Source organism: Dipodomys merriami, unplaced genomic scaffold (genome assembly GCF_024711535.1).
Source record: "Dipodomys merriami isolate MVZ:Mamm:240054 unplaced genomic scaffold, mDipMer1.0.p SCAF_9, whole genome shotgun sequence".
Taxonomy (NCBI): domain Eukaryota; kingdom Metazoa; phylum Chordata; class Mammalia; order Rodentia; family Heteromyidae; genus Dipodomys; species Dipodomys merriami.
Genome location: NW_027206512.1, coordinates 13,286,535 through 13,307,549, shown reverse-complemented (window position 1 = coordinate 13,307,549; position 21,015 = coordinate 13,286,535). Strand labels below are relative to the sequence as shown.

Here is a 21,015-nt window from a genome sequence, read left to right as displayed (position 1 = left end):
ATTTGTCAGAAAACAGGACTCAAACTTGGTATCTGACACTTGCTGGCACTCTACCACCTGAACCATGCCTCCAACTCCACTTGTATTTATTTGTAATTAATACTTGCAAAAGTTTTTCCATTATTATAATTTGCAAATGAATATGTTTTTTGGTCTGAGATATTTCTTCTTCTTCTTCTTATAATAATAATAATAATAGTAATAATAATAATATAATAAAAGGTCAGCATTGGCAAATACCTTTGTAGAACTGACATTCAACCAACTTTATTGAGAGGAATGGTAAGTGGCCTTTTTCTTGGTGGGTGGCCAAGATGTACAACACATCCTGGGATGGAGCCTAGGGTGAACCAGAGCCCAGTGCCCCAGTCCTACCCCGAACACTACTATAGGCAGTGGGGAATGATAGTAAATTTCAAGTTACCAGGTTTCAATCTGCTGTAATTGCGCACTTCTATGGAACTGGGGTGGGGGTGACTCAGGGGCCCCTGCAGATGGGCTCTGGTCTGGCCTTCTGAATAGTTCACAAATATGAAGCCGTCTTTTTCATCTAGACTGAGCTGGTCAGACCAGCGTCTGGAGTCATCGGAGCCACTGTCAGTACACCAGGTGGCCGTAGCTCGGCATGAGGCTGCCCTGGGCCTGTGGCCGGTGCTGCTGGGCTGGCTGGGCGTGTCCTTAGGATCCTGGCTGATACTCTGCTCCTCTGCTTCTGAATCACTGCTGTCTTCGTCTTGAGCTTCCTGCCCTGGGGAACGCATTGGGAGAATTAGAAAACAGACACATCACAGACTTCAGCCTTATCTGCTGTGCCTTTCTGTTCTATGGCATGGCGAGACTCTAGTAGATATAATGCTCTAACCGAAGTGCAACAAAACGGGTGGGGAAGCTAGGAATTTTAGCAAAATTATAGAGGGCAAAGAATTTCTGAGACTGGTAGGACACACCAAGTCCGCAATCCCAGCTAATTGGGAGTCAGGAACAGGAGCACTGTGAGTTCAAGGTTAGCATAGGTAAAGTTCACAAGATGCAGTCTCAAAAACAAAATATAAACAAGGGGACTGGAGGTGTGGCTCAAGGAGTAGCTTGCCTAGCATGTTCATGGCGCATAGTACAATTCCCACACACCCTCCCCAGAGCTCTGTTCCTCCTCACAGCTGGCTTGGCCTGTGGCATGGGCTCTACATACACTTGTCTCCCCAATGTCTGTGGTTTTCTGATGTTATCTTTCTTTCAACAACTGCTTTAAATGTCTTATCCAATTCCTTCCTCTCCTGTACTCCTCTCAGTTACCTACCTCTCAGGTACTTAAAATTCATGCTTTATTATTATCTGGTCATTGTTTTTACAAGGCAGTAGAGAGAAGCTTGAGAGAAAATGACTACAAAAATGAATTTCTAGTGGAAGCTTTAAGATTCTATTTTCAGCTGGGTGTTGGATGCTCACGCCTGTAATCGTAGATCTGAAGATTGCAGTTTGAAGCCAGCCCAGGCGGGAAAGTCTGTGAGATTCTTATTTCAATTAACCACCTGCAAACCAGAAGTGGCCTGTGGCTCAAGTGGTAAAGTGCTCGCCTTGAGCTGAAGAGCTCAGGGACAGCGCCCAGGCCCAGAATTCAAGCCCCAGGACTGACTGACACACACACATACACACCATACCCACACCCACAAAAATTCTATTTTCTTCCTCTTCCCATTGTCTCTTCCCATTTTCTCACATCAATCCCCCCTTTCCTGAAGTAAATTCCAAGAGTGGGAAAAAATCTATGAAAGATAAGTATGCATAACTGTTAAAGGAGAAAGCAACAGCCAGTATGTAAGTACAAACTCACTACACATGCCTACATTTTCAGCAGGACAAATGTTCTTTCCTCCCATGTACTCATCAGGAGGTTAACAGACTGATTGATCTGAATAGTTTTCACCCTGATGGCTTATAGTGAACATTAAGGTGTACAAAGAAGACTTGCTTTTCAGTAAATCCCTACTTATCTCCCTCTTCACCCTATTAGAGGTCAAGTCCCACAGTACTACATTGTCCAGAGACAATTGATTTTCTCTCGCTCTCTCTCCCTCCCTTCTTTCCTTCTGCCCTTCTCCCTGCGCCCCTCCCCCCGCCCTTTTTTTTGGGGGGGGGCAATATTGGAGTTGAACTTAAGCCTTCCCACTTGCTAGTCAAGCCCTTTACCCTTGTGTCACATCCTCAGCCTCTATGCCACTTTTGCCAAACTCTCAGCACACTATGGACACAGAAGGATGAGGACAGTATCCAGTGTCTCTCACCTGGACTTGACCTTTCCTCCACATCGCTAACTTATCATCGTCCTCTGTTACTCACCTACAGGCTTTGCTAAGGGGAGTGAAAGTCGTCTACTTCTTGCTAGACCCCTTATTCCAATGCCTGACATGTAGCGGATAGCCCTCAAACACCTACTGAATCAAAGTGAGATTTTAGGTTTCTATGTCTCTGAACACCTAGATGACCTTTTACATGGGACTTTTTTGACTATGTAGAAATGTACATGTGTTAGCATAATACCAGTATTAAAATGTGCTACAGGATTTTTAAAAATTCTATTTTTATTATCTTTAAGTAGTTATACAAGGGGGTTACCATTCAAAAAAATCAGTTTATGTACAATGAGTCTTGATCTTTTTTCAGTACAGAAAGTAAATACTTTTACCTTAGAGAAAAGTGGTTTGTACCTTTCTAATTATAAGCCTTTTCCATTAAGAATGCCCTCATAGCAAAGTCACACTAAATTCTCAGTGTATAAAAGTGAATCAGAGAGATTAGTCAAAGCCCTGGGCCTCTGTGGGACCAGTCCCTTGTTTAACTGCTGAACATTTACAAGGCCACCTTCTTTGGAGATTAGCAACACAAAGCCCATTTTATGGCACCATTGCCAATCATTTTGTAAAGAGATCATCGAGCTCTTTATTTCATTGGAAAACGTCTTCAGACCTCTGAAGGTGAACTCTGGCCTGCCTTTGTGAATGGCTTAAACACAGGGGCTGTGTAGAACAGATGCGGAACTGACTTAGCTACTGACTGCTTGATTTTCAGAAGTGAAGGCCCAAGCCTTTGGTACTCTGAGAAGGTAGGTCTATGTTTAGTATGGAATGTGGCAGTCCACAGGAGGCTGCACGGAAGTGCCCAGTGAACTGGAGAAGGAACTACACCACAGGCAGGGCTCACGCTTTTGGGAACAATGTTCAGCTTCAAGTTCCCTGTTTATGGTACCTGGTGTAAGTTTATCCAGAATCATAAAAAAGAAAGAAAAATAAGAAAGCAATCGAGTATAAGTGCCCCCCCCCTTTTTTAAAGCATGTATAAAATACCTATTTGTGCTTCTGGACAGTTTTCCTGCATTTCTAGAACTTCAACAGGCTCAGGAGCTGGTGTTTCAGGAACTTGCAGAAATTCCATTCTCCAAAACTGCATTTACATAAGCATGAAAATAAAAACCAATTAAAATGCAGATTAAAGAAACAATGTTACACATGACTGGATGAAGATGAGCTCTGGGTAAAACAGCTCATTTCTATGCATATTTCCCTGTATGTGATAATCTAGGCTGTTTCAGGGTAGAAAGAAAGGACTCTGGTTTAACTGCACAAGTTACTATCTGCTTTCTATAAAACCTTTCTTGGGTAGCTTTTCTACAACATGTCCTAGACAGTGATAAAGCCATGACACATGCTTGAGAAAGCAGAGAGAGAGAGAGAGAGAGAGAGAGAGAGAGAGAGAGAGAGAGAGAGAGAGAGAGAGAGAGAGAGAGAGAGAGAGTGTGTGTGTGTGTGTGTAGCACAGTATGGGATTAAGCAGTCTGAGGGGGAGAGTATGTGCTTGCATGGGGTATGGGCATGGGAGTGAGCTAACAGTGTCACTGTTGGTAAGCATGGGACTGTGACTAAGGAGTTGCTCTCTGATAAAGAGCACAATTAAAGAAAAGAGACATAGGGGCTGGGAAGGTGGCTCAGTGGTAGAGCGCCTGCCTTGCATGCATGAGGCTCTGGGTTCGATTCCTCAGCACCACATAAGCAGAAAAAAAAAAGCCAGAAGTGGCGCTGTGGCTCAAGTGGTAGAGTGCTAGCCTTGAGCTGAAGAGCTGAGGGACAGTGCTCAGGCCCAGAGTTCAAGCCCCACGACTGGACCAAAAAAAAAAAAAAAAGAAAAGAGACATAAAGGTAAAAAAGTGAGGAGGAAAAAAAAATATTTGAACAAAAGTAAATAGTCTGTTGAATCTCTTTTCTGTAGAGGCCCAACAGAAGATAAAATACATTCAGGGCTGGGAAGGTGGCTCAGTGGTAGAGTGCTTGCCTTGCACGCATGAGGCTCTGGGTTCCATTCCTCAGCACCACATAAGCAGAAAAAGCAGGAAGTGGTGCTGTGGCTTAAGTGGTAGAATGCTAGCCTTGAGCTGAAGAGCTGAAGGACAGTGCCCAGGCCCAGAGTTCAGGCCCCACTACTGACTAAAAACAAAAACAAAACAAAACAAAAAACTACATTCAGACATCAAGGTGAAATCATGTAAGACCCGGTCAGGAATGGACCGATGCCTCTGGACAGATTTTCTGGCTCTCTGATTCTCTGAGGGAAGAGGGTCTCCTTGCTTTTACTACGTTTTCATGTGAATCCACGTGATAGTGTAAAACCCAATGCTTATGCAGTTCACACAGTACCAGAATGGTGTGAATCATATTTAAATGACCAGGTGTGGCAAGCTGTCAAGTACTTAGGACCACCAACAGAACTATTTAAGAGGAAGAGGCTGAGTGTCTGGTGTTGTCCATGTCTGATAATATGGTGGCTAAAGCTTGTGTGAACTGGAGCATACTTTGCTAAAAAATAATCTACCCTCTTCAGATGTCCTTAAACTACAGACAGTATTGTTAAGTTTCAAGCCAATATTCTAATAAGTCTTTCTCCAAGTTCACTTACCCGAACCACTCCATCCGAGTGTCCTGTCACTATGACGTTCTGTGTGTCCCATTCATTCATTTCTGACACACAACAGCAGACAATATGCTGGCTCCCACCTGTGAATGTGTTGACACTCACAATAGGATTCCCATTAATGCTCCAAACATGGATATATGTGCCAGCACAGGACACAATGTCCCCCTGAGAAGAGAAGGAAAAGCTCTTCATTTCCTTTACGTTGTAGGCCTGTTTCAGAAGCAGACCAAAGCCTTGGTCTACCTCTTCACATAACCTCTCAGTCTCTGGACTTAAAAATAATCTATTCACACTTTTCATTTAGGGATAGGATTACATAAAGAGTCCAATCACAAAGACCACAAACCAGAAGAGAAAATTTTCAATTCAAATGCATTATTTCTCTTCAATAAATAAAAAGATGCAATCTATGTAACTCGGTAACATCTACCCTATTATCTTGCTATAATCATGGATGAGGGGGGGAGGGGAAAAGAAAGAAAGCTAATATCTGAGTCACTTCTAGTAAATCCTTAGACTCTCTAAGGTGGCAGGACCTTTTGAAGTCACCTTTGGTGGGCAAAAGTCAGAAACAACTTGCTGAAATCAGTTAACGTCTGGAGTCTGTTCTCTGAAGCCCCAAAGCTTACAAGCCATGCTATGTTGCATCTTTCATCCTGAAAGCAGCTGACTCTGGATTTAGAAATGCCATTCTGGGTGACAGGTTACAGGAGAACAAGTGAAGATGGTCATCAAATGCAGGGAGTACTAGACACTGAACAGCAGCACCACTATGAGGAAGAGGGAAAAGGGGAGGCAGGAGCGCAGTGACAGGAAGACGCTATGGCACCTTCTGTCCTGATCTGGCTGCGGTTCCTGGTTCTCCACTTTTCTACCAACATGGCAGAACTAAATCAACACCCTAACAAATAACACTTACTAAAGTGTTTTTGTTTCCACCTCAGAATTGATCACTGAATCATCTCAGGTTGACAGTACCGGCTTTAACTAGAGGTCCGCACTCCTGCAGAAGACTGAGGTAGTCACTGTGCTCAACACCAGGAAAGGAAGTCCTCCTTTAGTTACTTCAGGGGGGCCACAGTTACAGTACATTACAGCAAATCCCTGGGTTATATGGGATTTTCATAAGACATGCAGGGTAGGTCAAAGGGAGCTCTGGCCCAACTAAGGGTAAAGGGAAGTAAAGCTGGCCAGATACTGGGTGACACTGAGAAACTTTTCATGAGTTACCAAGACATTACAAAATAAAACCTAGTACTTCTGAATATGTGCAGGTACTGCTGCAATTCGGTGGGTGTAAAAGGCATAAGCAACTTGCTGACGATCAGTTGTTAAGTATTAGATTAAATAAAATTCTCATGACTTAAGAGCAACCCCCAAAGTACTATAAGAAAAATGAAGCATCTAACTTAGTCACACTGCTGGGCCACAGCAGTTTTGCTGTATTGATACACTTTTTTTTTTGTTGTTCCAGTCCAGGGGCTTGAACTTAGGGCCTGGGAACTGTCCTTGTGCTGTTTTTGCTCATGGCTAGTGCTCCACTATTTAAGCCATAGCTTCTTCACGTCTAGCTCTCTGGTGATTAACTGGAGAAAAGAGTCTCACAGACTTTCCTTTTCAAGCTGGCTTGAAGCCAGCTTCGAACTATAATCCTCAGATCTCATCCTCTGTTAGTGTGTCCTCCCCCATTTTGGTTTGGCTGCTTCTGTCTTTGGTCCTTTGCCCTTTCCCTGAAATCAGGTGACCAGACCTGGCCACACTTGTTAGCCCCCAGCCCAGTCCCAAACTACAGGTATCTACAGGTATCTCTAGCCTCCAGCTGTATCAGTGAAATGCTGTCCATCCAGGTCTGTCCAGCTGTGGAGTACTGCCTGCCTTTAGCATCCCTGGCACTATATAACTAAACCTCCTTCTCAAGGACTCACTATCCCAAGAGAGCTAGTCTATCAGCCCCTGCTGACAATAAACCATTTCCACTGTACGTGACTGTGTGTCCTCGTGGTTTTCTGGACTGGTGCTTTCATCCTCCTAAGCCGGTAGGATTACAGGTTACCGGCACCAGGCTTGTACCCACAATTTTTTATGAGTCATTTTAGGTGCAAACATTAGCATGATCAATCTATAATGTTCTGAAAGCAATTATACCTTTTGGAAATACATCTCAAACCAAATAACTTTTGCCCTCACATGTCCCCCACTCTGAGTGTTCCTGTTCCTACCAATTATATTCTCAGTGCCATTCACTAGAACTAAATTACTTTTTTCTGTAAGTGACTTTAAGATATTGGACTAGATCAGATCTATAGTAGTCCTTTGAAAACAGAAGCTATTTATGGCGATGACATGGCTAGAAAGAACTGCTGCCACGCAGGATGGCCCAGTGTAGAGAAAGGGGTTATGGGAATGGGTATGGGTGAATGCTAGGAAGTGGTGAGTCTGGCCCCTGGTGTATCCAGGGCTGAGCTGACGATGGAGCACTGTCTATCTACTGGTGTGGACACAAAGGCGTCCGTCTTTGTAAAAGTACCCTTGTGCTTTCCCAGCTGAGTACTCCATCTTTGCAATGGAAACCACCCCATCTGGTGGGTATAGTCTGTATGGATAAGTCCTAGGCCCGGAAGCTTACCTTATTCTCCTTTATTTTATGGGCTCAGCAGGCTCCTGCAATGTAACTCTGCTACCTTATTCTCATTCATTTGATCAAAAAACATATTTTTGAAAAAGATACTATCCTAACAACTTTGGATTCCGTTTTTAAAACAGTTCAATAGTTTTTCTCATTTCTGCTCATTTATTTCATAAAATAAGTGCCTTAGTTTCGGCAGAAAAAATTTCTTTTCTAAATGTCAATCAGCAGGCGGCCTAACTACTTACCGTTAGTTCATTGATACAAAGAGCAGAAACTGGAGCTCGATGGCCTCGGAGCTGCGTTAGAAATGACAGCTTGTTCAAGTCCCAGATGATGCAGGTTCGGTCTTGAGACCCACTGACGATGATGTGGTAGGCAAGTGAAGCTGTGGCGCAGTTGACAGTATCAGTGTGGCCAAGTAAGGCCTACAAACAAGAACAGCAGCAAATGGGGTTACCACAAGGACAGGTCCTCTAAGTGACTCTGGTGGCTCCTGGGTGTGTGTGGAGATGACAGGCTTGCTGAGGGAAGTAGGGGCCTTGAATGGGGGTCTGGGGAGGAAGTCGTGATGCTCCCTGAGGCTCTTCCCTTCCTGGATGTGGCTGGAATGAAGGGCAGCAGCTACAATCCAGCCTGGATTTCTTTATACTGTTTCTGTATGGAGATATATTGATTATAGGTCCCCAAATATAGAACTTATATCTGTATTTGTTCTTTTATGTCAGAAACTCATGTTCAGTTTTTTTTTGAAGATCTAACATTTAAAAAGGTACATGCTGTGTAATAATTATATTAATCAAAATTAGAAATAAAAAATACATAGATGTCTGGTGCCAAAGGAGGAGGCTGCAATGCTTGGTAAGAAATGTACGCATTATCCTGCCCATGTAATTGTAACTCCTCTGTACAGTATGTTCACAAATAAAATAAAATTAAATTAAAAAAAATACATAGATGATGAGAACCACATGGCTGAAGTAGAAGATGCAGGGGCAGTCTAGTCCTGCCACTGCAGGGGAGGTGTGGACAGCACTGCCTGATGGGAATGCCTTCAAACTGGACCAATGATTTTTCTCCTTGGCTTCAACAGGAAGAATAAAAGGACTCATGGAAAAAGACAATGTGTGAAACAAGTATTTGCAAAAAAACTCCCAGATTACCGGTATGAGTTTCCAAATACTTGGAACAGGCCATCTCCCTAGAGGATATATTGGCTTAATGAACTGGCTTAACAGCAGGTCATAACAAGTCTGCTTGCCTAGCATATCAGCTCAAAAGACCACTTTTTAAATAGAAAGTATTTTAGATAGGACAGTATGGATTGGTAAAATCCACTGACAACCTTGTACTTGTTCATAGGGAGACTTCCTATTTCTTTATATGGCTAGTGTCAGGACCCAGCTAAGTATATGAAGTTGTTGGCTGGTTAAAGTACAAAGGATATTTAATATACTATTGTTAGCTTTAAAATAGCTTTGGAGTCAGAAATGAATTTGAATCAAGGTGTTAACAAAAATTTGAGTTTGAGTGGTCTGTTGTTCTAACGTGTGTGTGTGTGTGTGTGTGTGTGTGTGTGTGTGTGTGTGTGTGTGTATCTATGTGTGTGTTTCAGGTATAAAATGGCCTACAAACCATCTTGAAGGATCATGAACACTGGAGTTTATATTTTTAAAACACCTAGCACAGTGCATTGATCATAGTCAGTGCTTAATAAATGATTGTATTACGACACTACTTTTCAAGTTTATGTAACAAAAACATTTCAAAAACACATTATAATAAATTCACAAATCAAATATCATAGAATGGCTCAATTATAAAAGGATTCTTGCTTTAAGTAAAAATAGAATCAGATACAAAATGGGTGGTCAAAACTATTAACTGAATCTGCAAAGTTCTACTAAATGTATTTGTGAGTATGGCATGTCCTAAGGAGATGAGAAGCAATGAACTAAGACCAGGTGGGCTATCTAATGGAGGTCAGCCTGGAAGGAAATTAATAGGACCCAACAGCAAATATAACTTGGTTTGCAAAAAATTCTCAATATATATAATGTTTAAGGAACAGTAATCATGTCAGTTGAATATATGAAAATACATTACCTAAAGACAACTTCCTTCAGATTTTAAAAAAGGAACAGCTTCGGTCACTTTCATAAACAGCATATTCTGATTTACTTTTCTTCAAACAAAGCACTAAGGGCTTATTTAGGGCCTGGTGTGGTGGTGAATACCTCTAATCCCAGCCTTTGGGAGGCTAAGACTGGAGGATTCTGAGTTTAAGGCCAGCCTGTACTACATACATATAAAGATCCTGTATTGAAAAAGGACATTTTTGGTTCTGTCTGTTGGGCTATCTTAGAATTAAGGACGCCTTGTCTGGGGCAGGCAGTTGAGATGGACCGTACCCACTTTCTCACTTTCTGCATACTTCTTACCTGCTTGAGTGTGAGGGTCTTTGCCTTTTCTTTTGAGGTGCCCATCTCCCACACACAGACCACGGTGCTCGTGCCACCTGTGATGACCAGCTTGGGGTTGGGGCAGATTGCACAGAGAATCTGGCCCCATTCGGACAAGCATTCATAAACAGTCACTGCCTACAAAACAGAGCAGATGTGAACCAATATGCTGCCAAGTACTCAGACTCCCACAATGCAAAGCACAGAGCTGCATAAAGAGAAAGGATTTCTGGGGAAGCCCACTCTCAGTCAAACACACTCACATTCAGGGCTGGGTTCAGTTCAGTGACATTGTCAATGAAGCTGAATGATCCCCAAAGCTTCCTAACTGTAGTGGAGCTAACCATATCTACTTGTTTATAATGGGTCTATATTTTCTCCAGTTGGTGAAAATGATGCTCAAGTTGTATGATGCCCTCTAAGATGCAGGGGATAATCTGGCAATAGGTATGCTTGCTGAAGCCAGTGAAAATGAGAAAAGAAAACATGTTAATAAGGAGCACATGGACTTAACGGTGTGGTGTTACACTGCAATTTATGTTACCGAGCATAGTAACCTTCTTACATTTGGAAAGGGTCCCCTAGAGGACAAACACAGACTGATACAAGATCCTTGCCTGTTGCTGCTCAGAGATACTTACATGATTCAAAGCTGCAGCCTGCAGGATCAGGGTGCAACTTTTCTGTTAGCTACTTTAGAGTTTTAAAACAGAGGTGGGCTAGATGAGAACTTGCCCAAAGAGGCTATCTTGGTTGGCAGGAATGGTGAGCCCCTGGCTTGCTGGCTAGAATCTCTTAAAGGAATTCAGAGAATGGAAGGGGAATTGGCAGCCCCCATCATATAACTTCCTAAAGGAGACCTGTTTTGTAGGCAGCTTGACCCTTCTACTAGATCCCTTATTTTGATAACAGGGAAGGAATCTTTCCTTTCTTCTGGCTACTGGATGAGCAACAGGCCAGTCTTTGGACTAGGGTTTCCCCACTGGTGTGAACCTGAATTTCCAGACCATAAAAGAATAAGACCAAGTAAGAAAGCAAGAAATAATACAAACCTTGTCTGACTCATAGTTCCCCAGTCTGCAGCTGAGGTCTGCATAGCCCCAAGCGAAAGTTTTGTTCCATGTTGGTGGGATAAGAACCTTGTTCTGTTCTACCGCAAGAATGCCTTTATCTGTACATACTATTTGTCCCACAGGCTCCTTGAGTTCTATAAAGAAATGAATCATTCCATTAGGATAGGATAGGGAGTGTGACTTTATGATCCCCTTGGAAGTGGTAAGGTCACCTCAGATATTCACTCAAATTAGCACTCTTGTATCTAATTAAGACGAAATAACCTCAGAAGTATAGCCTGGACCATTTTAGGCTCCTACAAGACCTGCTAGGTGTGATAACAGCCCGAATAGGTGTTATGCAGGCTTCCTTCTGGACACTCTAGGCAATCCAGAATGCATCTCTATGGTTGCAAAGTAATCTCAGATGCTCTTGAAAATGTCACAGGGACACACAGGCCATCAACCAATCCATGTTTTCAGCCCTCAGACTGCTTGAGGGCAGCCTAGAGCATTACCTGGGAGACACATTCCTTTCTCCTTAACAGAATTTGCCAACCAACTAGTTTTCCAAACCATTCACTGGGCAGTTACTGAAGCAGGCATAGACTCATCTATGTAATGAGGCAAATAAGTGGTAGCATGGAGCCAATCGTGTGACTCAGGCTTTGATGCTCCAATCCTTGACCTTTGTAAAACAACAACCATAAGACTTTATAAAACAAGTTTTTCAGTTGGGTGCCAGTGGCTCACACCTATAAACCTACTCAGGAGGCTGAGATCTGAGGATTGTGGTTAGAAGCCAGTCCAGGAAGGAAAGTCCGCAAGACTAGTCAAATCTCCAATTAACTACCAAAAAAGCCAGAAGTGGGTCTGTAGCTTGAGCGGTATTGCACAAGCAAAAAAGTTCAGGCCCTGAGTTCAAGCCCTAAGACTGACACATACACTAAACAAATATTTTTCTTTTTCTTTCAAAGGGAAAATTTTCTGCTTTAAAAAATGGTCTAAGATTACCCATTTTATCATTGGATAAGAGATCTTTTAGTTGTCATCTTAAAAATATGGTCCCCTTACTGCTATATTTGATAGGTGGAATACGTGTAACTGAAAATGAAGAGTGAAGATAGATAAGATGGATTTCTTTATAGGTGAAGTTGAGATTATGGTAAAATTCTTGTACTTTATAGTTTTGACTAATGTAACAGAAGGAGAAACTTGTTGGCCTCTTCAGGTTGAAATCAACAAAAAAACCAGGAAAACTATACATACTAACAAGTATTTAGTAATTCTGAGCACAAAACGCATAGATAGCATTTGTAACACAAATTACACTATTGCTACAAAGCAATTTTTAAAGTTGTTAAACTAGGATTATTAATTAGTCTTATCAAATCATGAGCTGAGTTTATTTCTCATACCTTTCACAGGAGTTAGAGAAGGCCTCAAGTTATCTAAGTGATGGAAAAAGATCTTGTCACTTGTGGATCCTGGAGGGACAGACATGCCCACATTGTCTCCATTGAGTCGACTCCTCACTCGCTTTGGGGGGTGAGGCTTTTTAAATAACTGGTACAAGGGAAGAAGCACACTTTACAATGAGAGATAATATTTACTTTATATGCCAAACATTATATTTTTTTAACTTAAGCTTTACAACAAATATGAGGCACTATATTATCTCATTTAACATTTTAGGTAAGAAACTCAAAGAGGGTAGGAAGATTGTCAGAGAACTTACCTCAGCTGACTGAAAATTATTTTTTAACACCTGTGTTCATGAAGAATTTTTATATGAACACCTAAGGATAAAGATAAAGTACTATGCTAGGCCACAGTATATAAAGAAAGATGGATCATTATATCCATCTATAAGATTTGGTGGATTTGTAGAATGCCCTACAAATATGTTGTCACCCTATTTTTTGTTCTGCTGACCTCTTATACTCCAAAGTAGCAGAAAAACACTGCATTGGTTAAGAGCCTTGATTTGTTTGTTCAGAATATTTGTTTCTCAAGGGGTATGAAACATAGCTCATGTTCTTATAACTCTGAGGAAACAAAATGATTAACCAAACAAAGATTTTGATAAAATTCTCTACTAATAGTTATCAATAGGTATTTTTTTTAAAGTAAACGTTTCCTTTGTTGAAGGATGAGTGTATTGTGTTGTGAACCACACAATAGCACCTGTCCGACTGTCTACCATGTTTTGCCGTGTACAAAGCCTTGCCATTGTTCTGTGTGTCAATGCAGGTGATCTCAAAGTTGGCTAACCTACAAAAAGGTACTCCAGGAGAGACATGAAGAGCAAGAACACAGAAGACAGCTGAGGCTCAAACTGTAGAGCCTCTGGGACTTGGCGTAGGTGGATAGGTGGGAGAGTAGCAGTCACACCTGGTGCATCACACACTTCTGTGTGCCTACTACAGTGAGGATGGACCCTGACACGAGGTCTGCAGTGTCCAAGTGCTGACAGGTTTAGCTCTTGGTCTTCCTACCCAGACTCCAGATGGTGCACAGCAATTGGTGGATGCTTTCTTCATGCCTACGTTGCTAATCTAACCCAAAGCACCAGTACTGGTCCCCTGCCCTGTTACAATAGCTCCCTATGTACTCTTCTGCTCTCAACCTTGCTCCTGTTGTAGAGTGTGGTGTGTGTGTATGTGTGTGTTAGAGAGAGAGAGAGAGAGAGAGAGGGAGAGAGAGAGGGAGAGAGAGAGGGAGAGAGAGAGGGAGAGAGAGAAAGAGAGAGAGAGAGGCGCCAGTATGAACTTTTCTAAGTGTATATATTACTTTGTCATTTTGCCGCCTACAGTCAGCACAAGTTTCCCTCTGCATCCAAAAGAAAACCCATCTCTGGGGCCTACCAGCCCCACTGCTGGTATTTCAGCAGGTCCAGGAAAACATTCCCTACAATCTGTTGGTAAAAACTCTGCTTAAATAACAAAAGTATCTTATTATTCAGACTGTATAAGTGAAGAGAAAGCAATAATCTAGCAATCTATGAAATCTAATGGGTAATTCTGATGGTGCTTTATTTAATTTGTTTAAAACTTAATTACTACATGGTTGTCTACCATCTACAGAAATATTGCAGAGCTTAAAAATGGAAGCAGAACACACTAATGATAATAAAAGCACATTCATACCTGTTTTGGGATCTGACCAAAGTTATTAATGAACCCGATGGTGGCTGTCTCTTTCAGCGGATCATTTATGTTGTAGATATCCACTTGACCCTCATAAAAAAGGTGATGGAATACATTGACAGCTTCTACTGCAGCAGGGCCCTGTTGCTTATAGCCAAAGATCAAGTCAATCCACTCATGCAGATGGGCGCTCACGTAGTCACATTCCAAAGCCTGAGATTCCAAAACATAGTCTGAGTCACAGGATGTCTTTTATTACTTACTCAAAAAGTAAAACAAAGTTTCTAGTGATCAAAAGGAACTAAAATAACTATGTCGGAAAAACATTATTAGTAACATATACTACAGGTCCTCCTGTAGTGTGGTCATGACCAAATGAAAGCCAATCTGCAGTACATATAGGGCAACCTCATTACCTCACGGTGGACTCTGATGAATTCTCGAGGATCTCCTTTCGCCCAGGGTGGAAGAATAACGTCTCCAAGCTTAGTGCCATTTTGTTTACAGCCTATGCAATAAGGATTCATTAGAAAGAAAATCAGAGAATGAGATAAATGGCAATTTCCTACTAAAGTGACAGAGAAATATTGTGAAGATTCACTACCAGAATTAGATGGTTTCATTACAGAAGGTCCCTGGAGAAATCATAGATCCTGACACCTCCCCAACCATTTTGCTTTCCTGCAAAACTCCCAAATAGTACACTGCTAACATATACAGTCCTTCTAGATACAGTTTATGGAAGGCTGTTCGTCTCAGGGCTCCTTTTCAATGAAACATTTTGTGAGACTCCTTTTTGGAGTCTCCTGGAGAAAACTGCAGCCTATAAGGTCTCTCCTGTTACTGACACTTAAAATCCCCAGGGAGATTCTTATTAAAAAGTGAGACCTGAAACAGGTAATGTTGTGCTGTTCTTGCATCATTTAAAAGAAAAAAAATATTTGGAAAAACTATGGGACTACCTCGAAGAAATAAAAACATCATGTTATAATAAAACATCTAGATAATATTTATACTACTTAAATTGTAGCCAAATGATCCTGAAGTACTAAAGAAACCATTTGCCATAAAATATACTCACCAACAATTATATTAAGTAGGAATTAATATTTAAGGAGATAAGTTCTTCATTTTGAAATATCTCCAGAAAGTAACTGAAGTTTAGTTTTTACAGGTTGTAAAACTTGAGTATACACAACGTTGACTTACTAAATTCACAGTAGTTGGTTGTTTCATTAGAAATAGAAAAGCGTAGTAGTTATAACAAGACCATAGCCAATTACTTCCCTCAAAACCCATTTTGTCAACATCATAGTTATTTGCTTATTTACAAGGTGATCCCTGAAGTATTTTCCTCTCCCCTCCCTACTCTTCCCATCTAGATACTAGATACAAGATTCTTATCAGAGATTATTTTCAAAGATTTTCAATTTCCTATGCTATTTCCTCCCACCCTCCCTTAAAAAAAATTCTGTCAGTAGTGGGGATTGAACTGAAGGTCATAAGATTGCCCGGCAAACACTATGCCCCAAGTGAAGCCTCCAACTCTTTTTGTTTCCAGTTATTTTTCAGAGATTGTCTCAGGCCTATTGTCTGGGCAGGCTTTGGATCAATATCCTTCTATCTGCATCTCTTGCATAGCTGTCTTCTTCTTTCACAGGACCTTAGAACCTTTTTGCCCAGGCTAGCCTCACTCTGCAATCCTACTATTTTCATCTTCTTGGTAGGTGAAAGCCACCATACCCATTTATCTTTTTGCCCAGGCTAGCCTCACTCTGCAATCCTACTATTTTCATCTTCTTGGTAGGCGAAAGCCACCATACCCATTTATCTTTTTACTTGCTTGACAAAGTTTTCAATTTTGGTGAAGACCAATTTGTCTTTTGTTGTTGCTGATTGTGCTTTTCATAACATACCTCAGAACCCACTACCAAAGTTAAGACCTTGAAGACATAGCCTTAGGTTTTTCATATAGTAGTTCTGTGATTTTAGATTTGAAATAGTGATTTTGATAAGTGTGTGATTTCAATAAGTGTGTGATTTCGAGACAGTAAGATGATGTATTATGAAGGTGAATACAACAAAAGATATGATCCTCTTTTTATTTACTCATATTAAAGTGGTTGGTTTGGGTGGGCTTGTAGATGGTCCAGCTGGACACTTTATAACAGAGATTATAATTGATCTAGTATTTATGGAAGACTGAGGTCTCTTTATTTCTGTACCTGTCCCATTTTTATCTCTTTGTAAGAGGTGTCCTTAGGGGAGGAAGGCAGCATTCTTCAAGTGAATCATAGAGGAACACAAGAAAGCAGATGCTATTGCACATGGTGTTGGTTGTGTGCTAAGCAGCCTCTCCATTCCTGCTCTAGAGTGAGATTCAGGCTGTTAAAGGTAATGGAGATTTTTGCTGGTGGGGATACTAAAGTTTATTATCCTTCCCACTGAGACTCATTTCAGCAAGTTAGGATTGAAAAATTAGCCTTGAAGAATTAAAAAAAAAAAACCAAAAACCAAAAAACTGGGTACCAGTGGCTCATGTCTAGAATCCTAGTACACAGGAGTTCTAGCTACTTGCTAGATCTGAGGATTATTGTTTGAAGCCAGCCCAGGCAGGAAAGTCTGTGAGTCTCTAATCTCTACTATACCAAAAAAGCTGGAAATGGAGCTGTGGCTCAAGTAGTAAAATGAGCTAAAGAAGAAACTCAGAGACAGTGCCCGACCCTGAGTTCAAGCTCCAGTAATGACACAAAACAAAAGAAAAAAGAAAAAAAATCCATGCAAATGTAATGGATATGAGTATTTCCCTGATTTTTCTGTTAATGAAAATTTAAAGGCTTTGAGGTAATGATTTATATGCTAAAATCTAAAAAATAGAAAACACAGCATATCAAAAAAAATACCTGGCACAAATGTTCTAAAGTGAAAGCAATGGAATTGTGCTATGTTTTTCAAAGAAAGCTTAAAATGCACATATCAGCAAGTCGTGTTCAAGAAATTATAATCAAAGTCAAATCAACTTCCTCTAAATGCTAGGTAATAAAAAGCCTAGCAGAGGAAATTCCTCTCCTTTTTATAAATACTGAGTTAGTACTATTTTTTCCTTAAAGGAAGAATCCTAACAAGACAAAGAAAAGGGGTTTACTTAGATATTTATTTATTATTTTCTTTTGTGCCAGTCCTGTACTTGAACTCAGAGCCTGGGTACTTTTTTTGCTCAACGTAGTGCTTTACCACTTGAGCTAGAACTCTACTTCTGGCCTTATTCTATGTACTTCATTGGTGATAAGAGTCTCATGGACTTTCATGGCTCTGGCTGACTTTGAACCGCAATCTTCAGAACTCAGCTTCCTTAGTAGCTAGGATTACAGGCATGGGCCACTGATAATTGGTTTAGTTATTTTTAAATTCTTATTTTAAGAAACTTTAGCACATAAACTAAACAGAGAATGCTTCAGGTAATATGCAAGATTAAAATGGTCCATGAAAAACTTTGCTATGCTGCTCATGGCTGTTAGTGGATTTCAATGGTTATAGCTTTCAAACTCACTTTCATGTCACCTTTGTTTTCACTGAAATCCCCAAATCTGACCAACAGATGGAATCTCTAACAATTTTTAAAATGTTTCCTGGCCTGTTGGTTTGAAACAAACTCATATATACACACCCAACTACAGTAAATATCAGTAACCGAAACTATGGGAAATCTTTTCTTATTAATGTTTGCTGCAGAAAATAATTTTCAGAAAAGTGACTTGTTTCTATCAGTTTTTCCTTGACTAACTTTTTTAGGTTAGTGGCATAGCTATACATACCTAGATCAAAGTTATTGGAGTTGAACAGGAACTCAGGTAAGTAAAAGAACTCTGGGATAAGTTCTTTCACGTCTGCCATGTTGTGCTTTGATGCTGAGTACCAAGCCTCCCGCACACTGTGGAACATCCGGTCAGCTAGGTCAAAGTGACCACCCTGTGGCAGAATGAGAAGGCATCTCACTAGATAGAACCATCCTCACCTCACAGCTCCTGTCCAGTTGACAAGCTTGAAAATCTCAGATGTTTGATGACATTTCAATTTCTCATTGTGCTAAGTTAAAAATGCAAGATTAAGGGGCTGGGAAGGTGGCTCAGCAGTAGAGTGCTTGCCTTGCATGCATGAGGCCCTGGGTTCCATTCCTCAGCACTACATAAGCAGAAAAAGCCCGAAGTGGTGCTGTGGCTCAAGTGGTAGAGCGCTAGCCTTGAGCTGAAGAGCTGAGGGACAGCGCCCAGGCCCAGAGGTCAGGCCCCATGACAGACCAAAAAAAAAAAAAAAAAAAAAAGCAAGATTAAAAATAATCAACAAGGGGCTGGGAAGGTGGCTCAGTGGTAGAGCGCTTGCCTTGCATGCCTGAGGCCCTGGGTTCGATTCCTCAGCACCACATAAGCAAAAAGAAAAAAGCTGGAAGTGGCGCTGTGGCTCAAGTGGTAGAGCACTAGCCTTGAGCTAAAGAGCTGAGGGACAGCGCCCAGGCCCAGAGTTCAGGCCCCACGACCGAACCCCCCACCCCCCCAAAAAAAAAAGAAAAAGAAAATGAAAAAAAAAAATAATCAACAAAAAAAATCCAATATTCTTTGGAATTTTCCTTACAAAGAATGCTCAATGTATTTTGTTTTATAATGAAAATGAAATCCAACCAAATACAATGATTGTAAAAAGTCTTTTAAGGAATAAAAGTTGAGGTGGGAGAGCAGGAATGTAAAGAAATATGAATACTTTTATAGTTTGGTAATATTCTACTAGAAAAAATTCTAATGTAAGCCATTACCGTTAGAAGTAGTCAGGTTATCCCTCCCCCACAGTATAACCCCTGCTTTCACTATATTTGATGTCAGTATAACTTGTGGAGGAGATGGGGAAAAACCAGTTGTTTAATGATACAGGTGGACCTGTTGCAACAATGAGAAGTACAAGTTGTCATGTCCAAAATGAGCTTTACAACGTCGGTGCAGGGGGAGAAGGATTGGGATTGGGGGGGGGGAGGCTGGGAAGGGATGTGAAGGGTAAACCAAAGAGGAGGGTGCAATGCTTGGTAAGAAATGTATGCATTATCCTGCCCATGTAATTGTAACCCCTCTGTACAGTATGTTCACAAATAAAATTAAATTAAATTAAAAAAAAAAGAAGTAGTAAAGTTACATTAGATATATAATGTGACAAGTTTTCATAATAATGAGAATGAAGTAGAGAATTCAAAGTATGATCAGAAAGTTAAGAGGAAACAAAGAAGAAGGCTACAATGCTTGATAAGAAATGTACTCATTATCTTGCCGATATAATTTTAACCCCTCTGTATAGTATTTTCACAATAAAAAAAAGAGAAAGTTATACGTTGACAACTAGGGAAGGTGTATTACTTTCCCTATGGAAGCTCCTAGATATACCACCCTCCTCCTCTAATCAAGTGCCCCTCACTATGTTTGAAGTGGTCATGGCACAATTTGTCTTAAGAGATGTTCACTGTGAAAAAATACCAAAGCCTTCCATCCAATGGCTACCAAGGTTTTTCCCAGACTGGCCCCATTTCCTCATTTCCTTTCTTAACCCCTCCTCCACCCCCCCGCCTTGCCCGCTGGGGCCCATCACTTCACACACACACTGCATTCTGGACATGGCTAGAAAGTGCAAGCTACTTACTTAACTGAAGGACTCCAGTACTTTTTATTCTAAATCAAGTATTATTAACCAATTTTGGTCTACCAATTAATTCTACTTGAATTCTGATTGGCTACTTATCACTACTGAAACTTTGCAGTTTTTTTTTTTAATAAGGCATAGTAACAATATTTTTAAAATGAGAAGCAGGCTTGAGCAGAATGGTAAAATCCCAAATTTAAGAGTTTTACCTGTAGTCTTAAGAATATCTGGGTAAAAGGCTCCATCCTTACAAGGTATGAGGCCACAATCATTGCAGATGAATAATGGGTCCCGTAGTGGTAGGCTGGAGTTTCTCCTGTTTCAAACAATTACAGTGTCATTGAAAACAAAAGGAAACAAAAAAAACTCATCAACATTCACTAATAGGCTTGAAAAGTCTAGTAACTTTAACTGTGATGACTGCAACAGTAAATGCAGTTAACTGCTGGCACTTTTAGCAGGAAAACTTACTATGATACCACTATTCCTTGTGCACATTATCTGGCACTAATCCAAAGGATTTATTCATGGTCTGTCCCCTAAAAGTTAGCAAACCTTCCAGTATCACGTTTTGAGATCTACTGCTGAATGCTAACCCTTAATAACACAGTCTTCCAATGAAGCAGAATATTATCTTGTAACTATTTTTAAATTAGGTTCTGGCTGTGCAACTATATATTTCTCTAAATTGCTGTACATAAATATATTATGTATTGTTATTATGTATCCTCCTTAGCAGAGGCAGAGAGGGGAGACAGAGAGAGAAAGAGAGAGAGAGAGAGAGAGAAAGAGAGAATGAGAGAGAGAGAGAGAGAGAGAGAGAGAGAGAGAGAGAGAGAGAAACACAACTTATAGTACTTATAGTCATACTAAGAGGTTTAGGCTTCCCCTACTTCTGTTTTGCCTATTTGCAGAGGAAACATAATAAATATCAAACATAAATTTCAACAGTAAGTTATATAGTTTAAGAAAGGAGTGAATTCATATTTTTAAACATTTTTAGCCTGTAAGAGGGCTAAAGCATGACTCAATAAAGTTAAAAGAGAGCCAATATGTGAAAGTGTATCCTGGACCAAACCTGACTAAAG

The 21,015-nt window shown here is 40.7% G+C and overlaps 1 protein-coding gene across 8 annotated transcripts in view; it reads right to left on the bottom strand.

Moving 5' to 3' along the window:
* The window catches only part of Wdfy3 (WD repeat and FYVE domain containing 3), a 272,242-nt gene that overhangs the window by 9,278 nt on the left and 241,949 nt on the right, over nt 1–21,015 (bottom strand). For all 8 annotated transcript variants that reach the window (XM_070012519.1, XM_070012518.1, XM_070012515.1 and 5 more), the window contains 11 exons: nt 20,137–20,243; nt 18,067–18,220; nt 14,668–14,759; nt 14,252–14,464; nt 12,521–12,668; nt 11,103–11,257; nt 10,030–10,188; nt 7,837–8,016; nt 4,945–5,127; nt 3,342–3,438; nt 425–748 (listed from right to left, as the gene is read on the bottom strand). In XM_070012519.1, the coding sequence (XP_069868620.1) occupies nt 425–748; nt 3,342–3,438; nt 4,945–5,127; nt 7,837–8,016; nt 10,030–10,188; nt 11,103–11,257; nt 12,521–12,668; nt 14,252–14,464; nt 14,668–14,759; nt 18,067–18,220; nt 20,137–20,243 (1,812 nt within the window). The remainder of the gene's footprint in view (nt 1–424; nt 749–3,341; nt 3,439–4,944; nt 5,128–7,836; nt 8,017–10,029; nt 10,189–11,102; nt 11,258–12,520; nt 12,669–14,251; nt 14,465–14,667; nt 14,760–18,066; nt 18,221–20,136; nt 20,244–21,015) is intronic.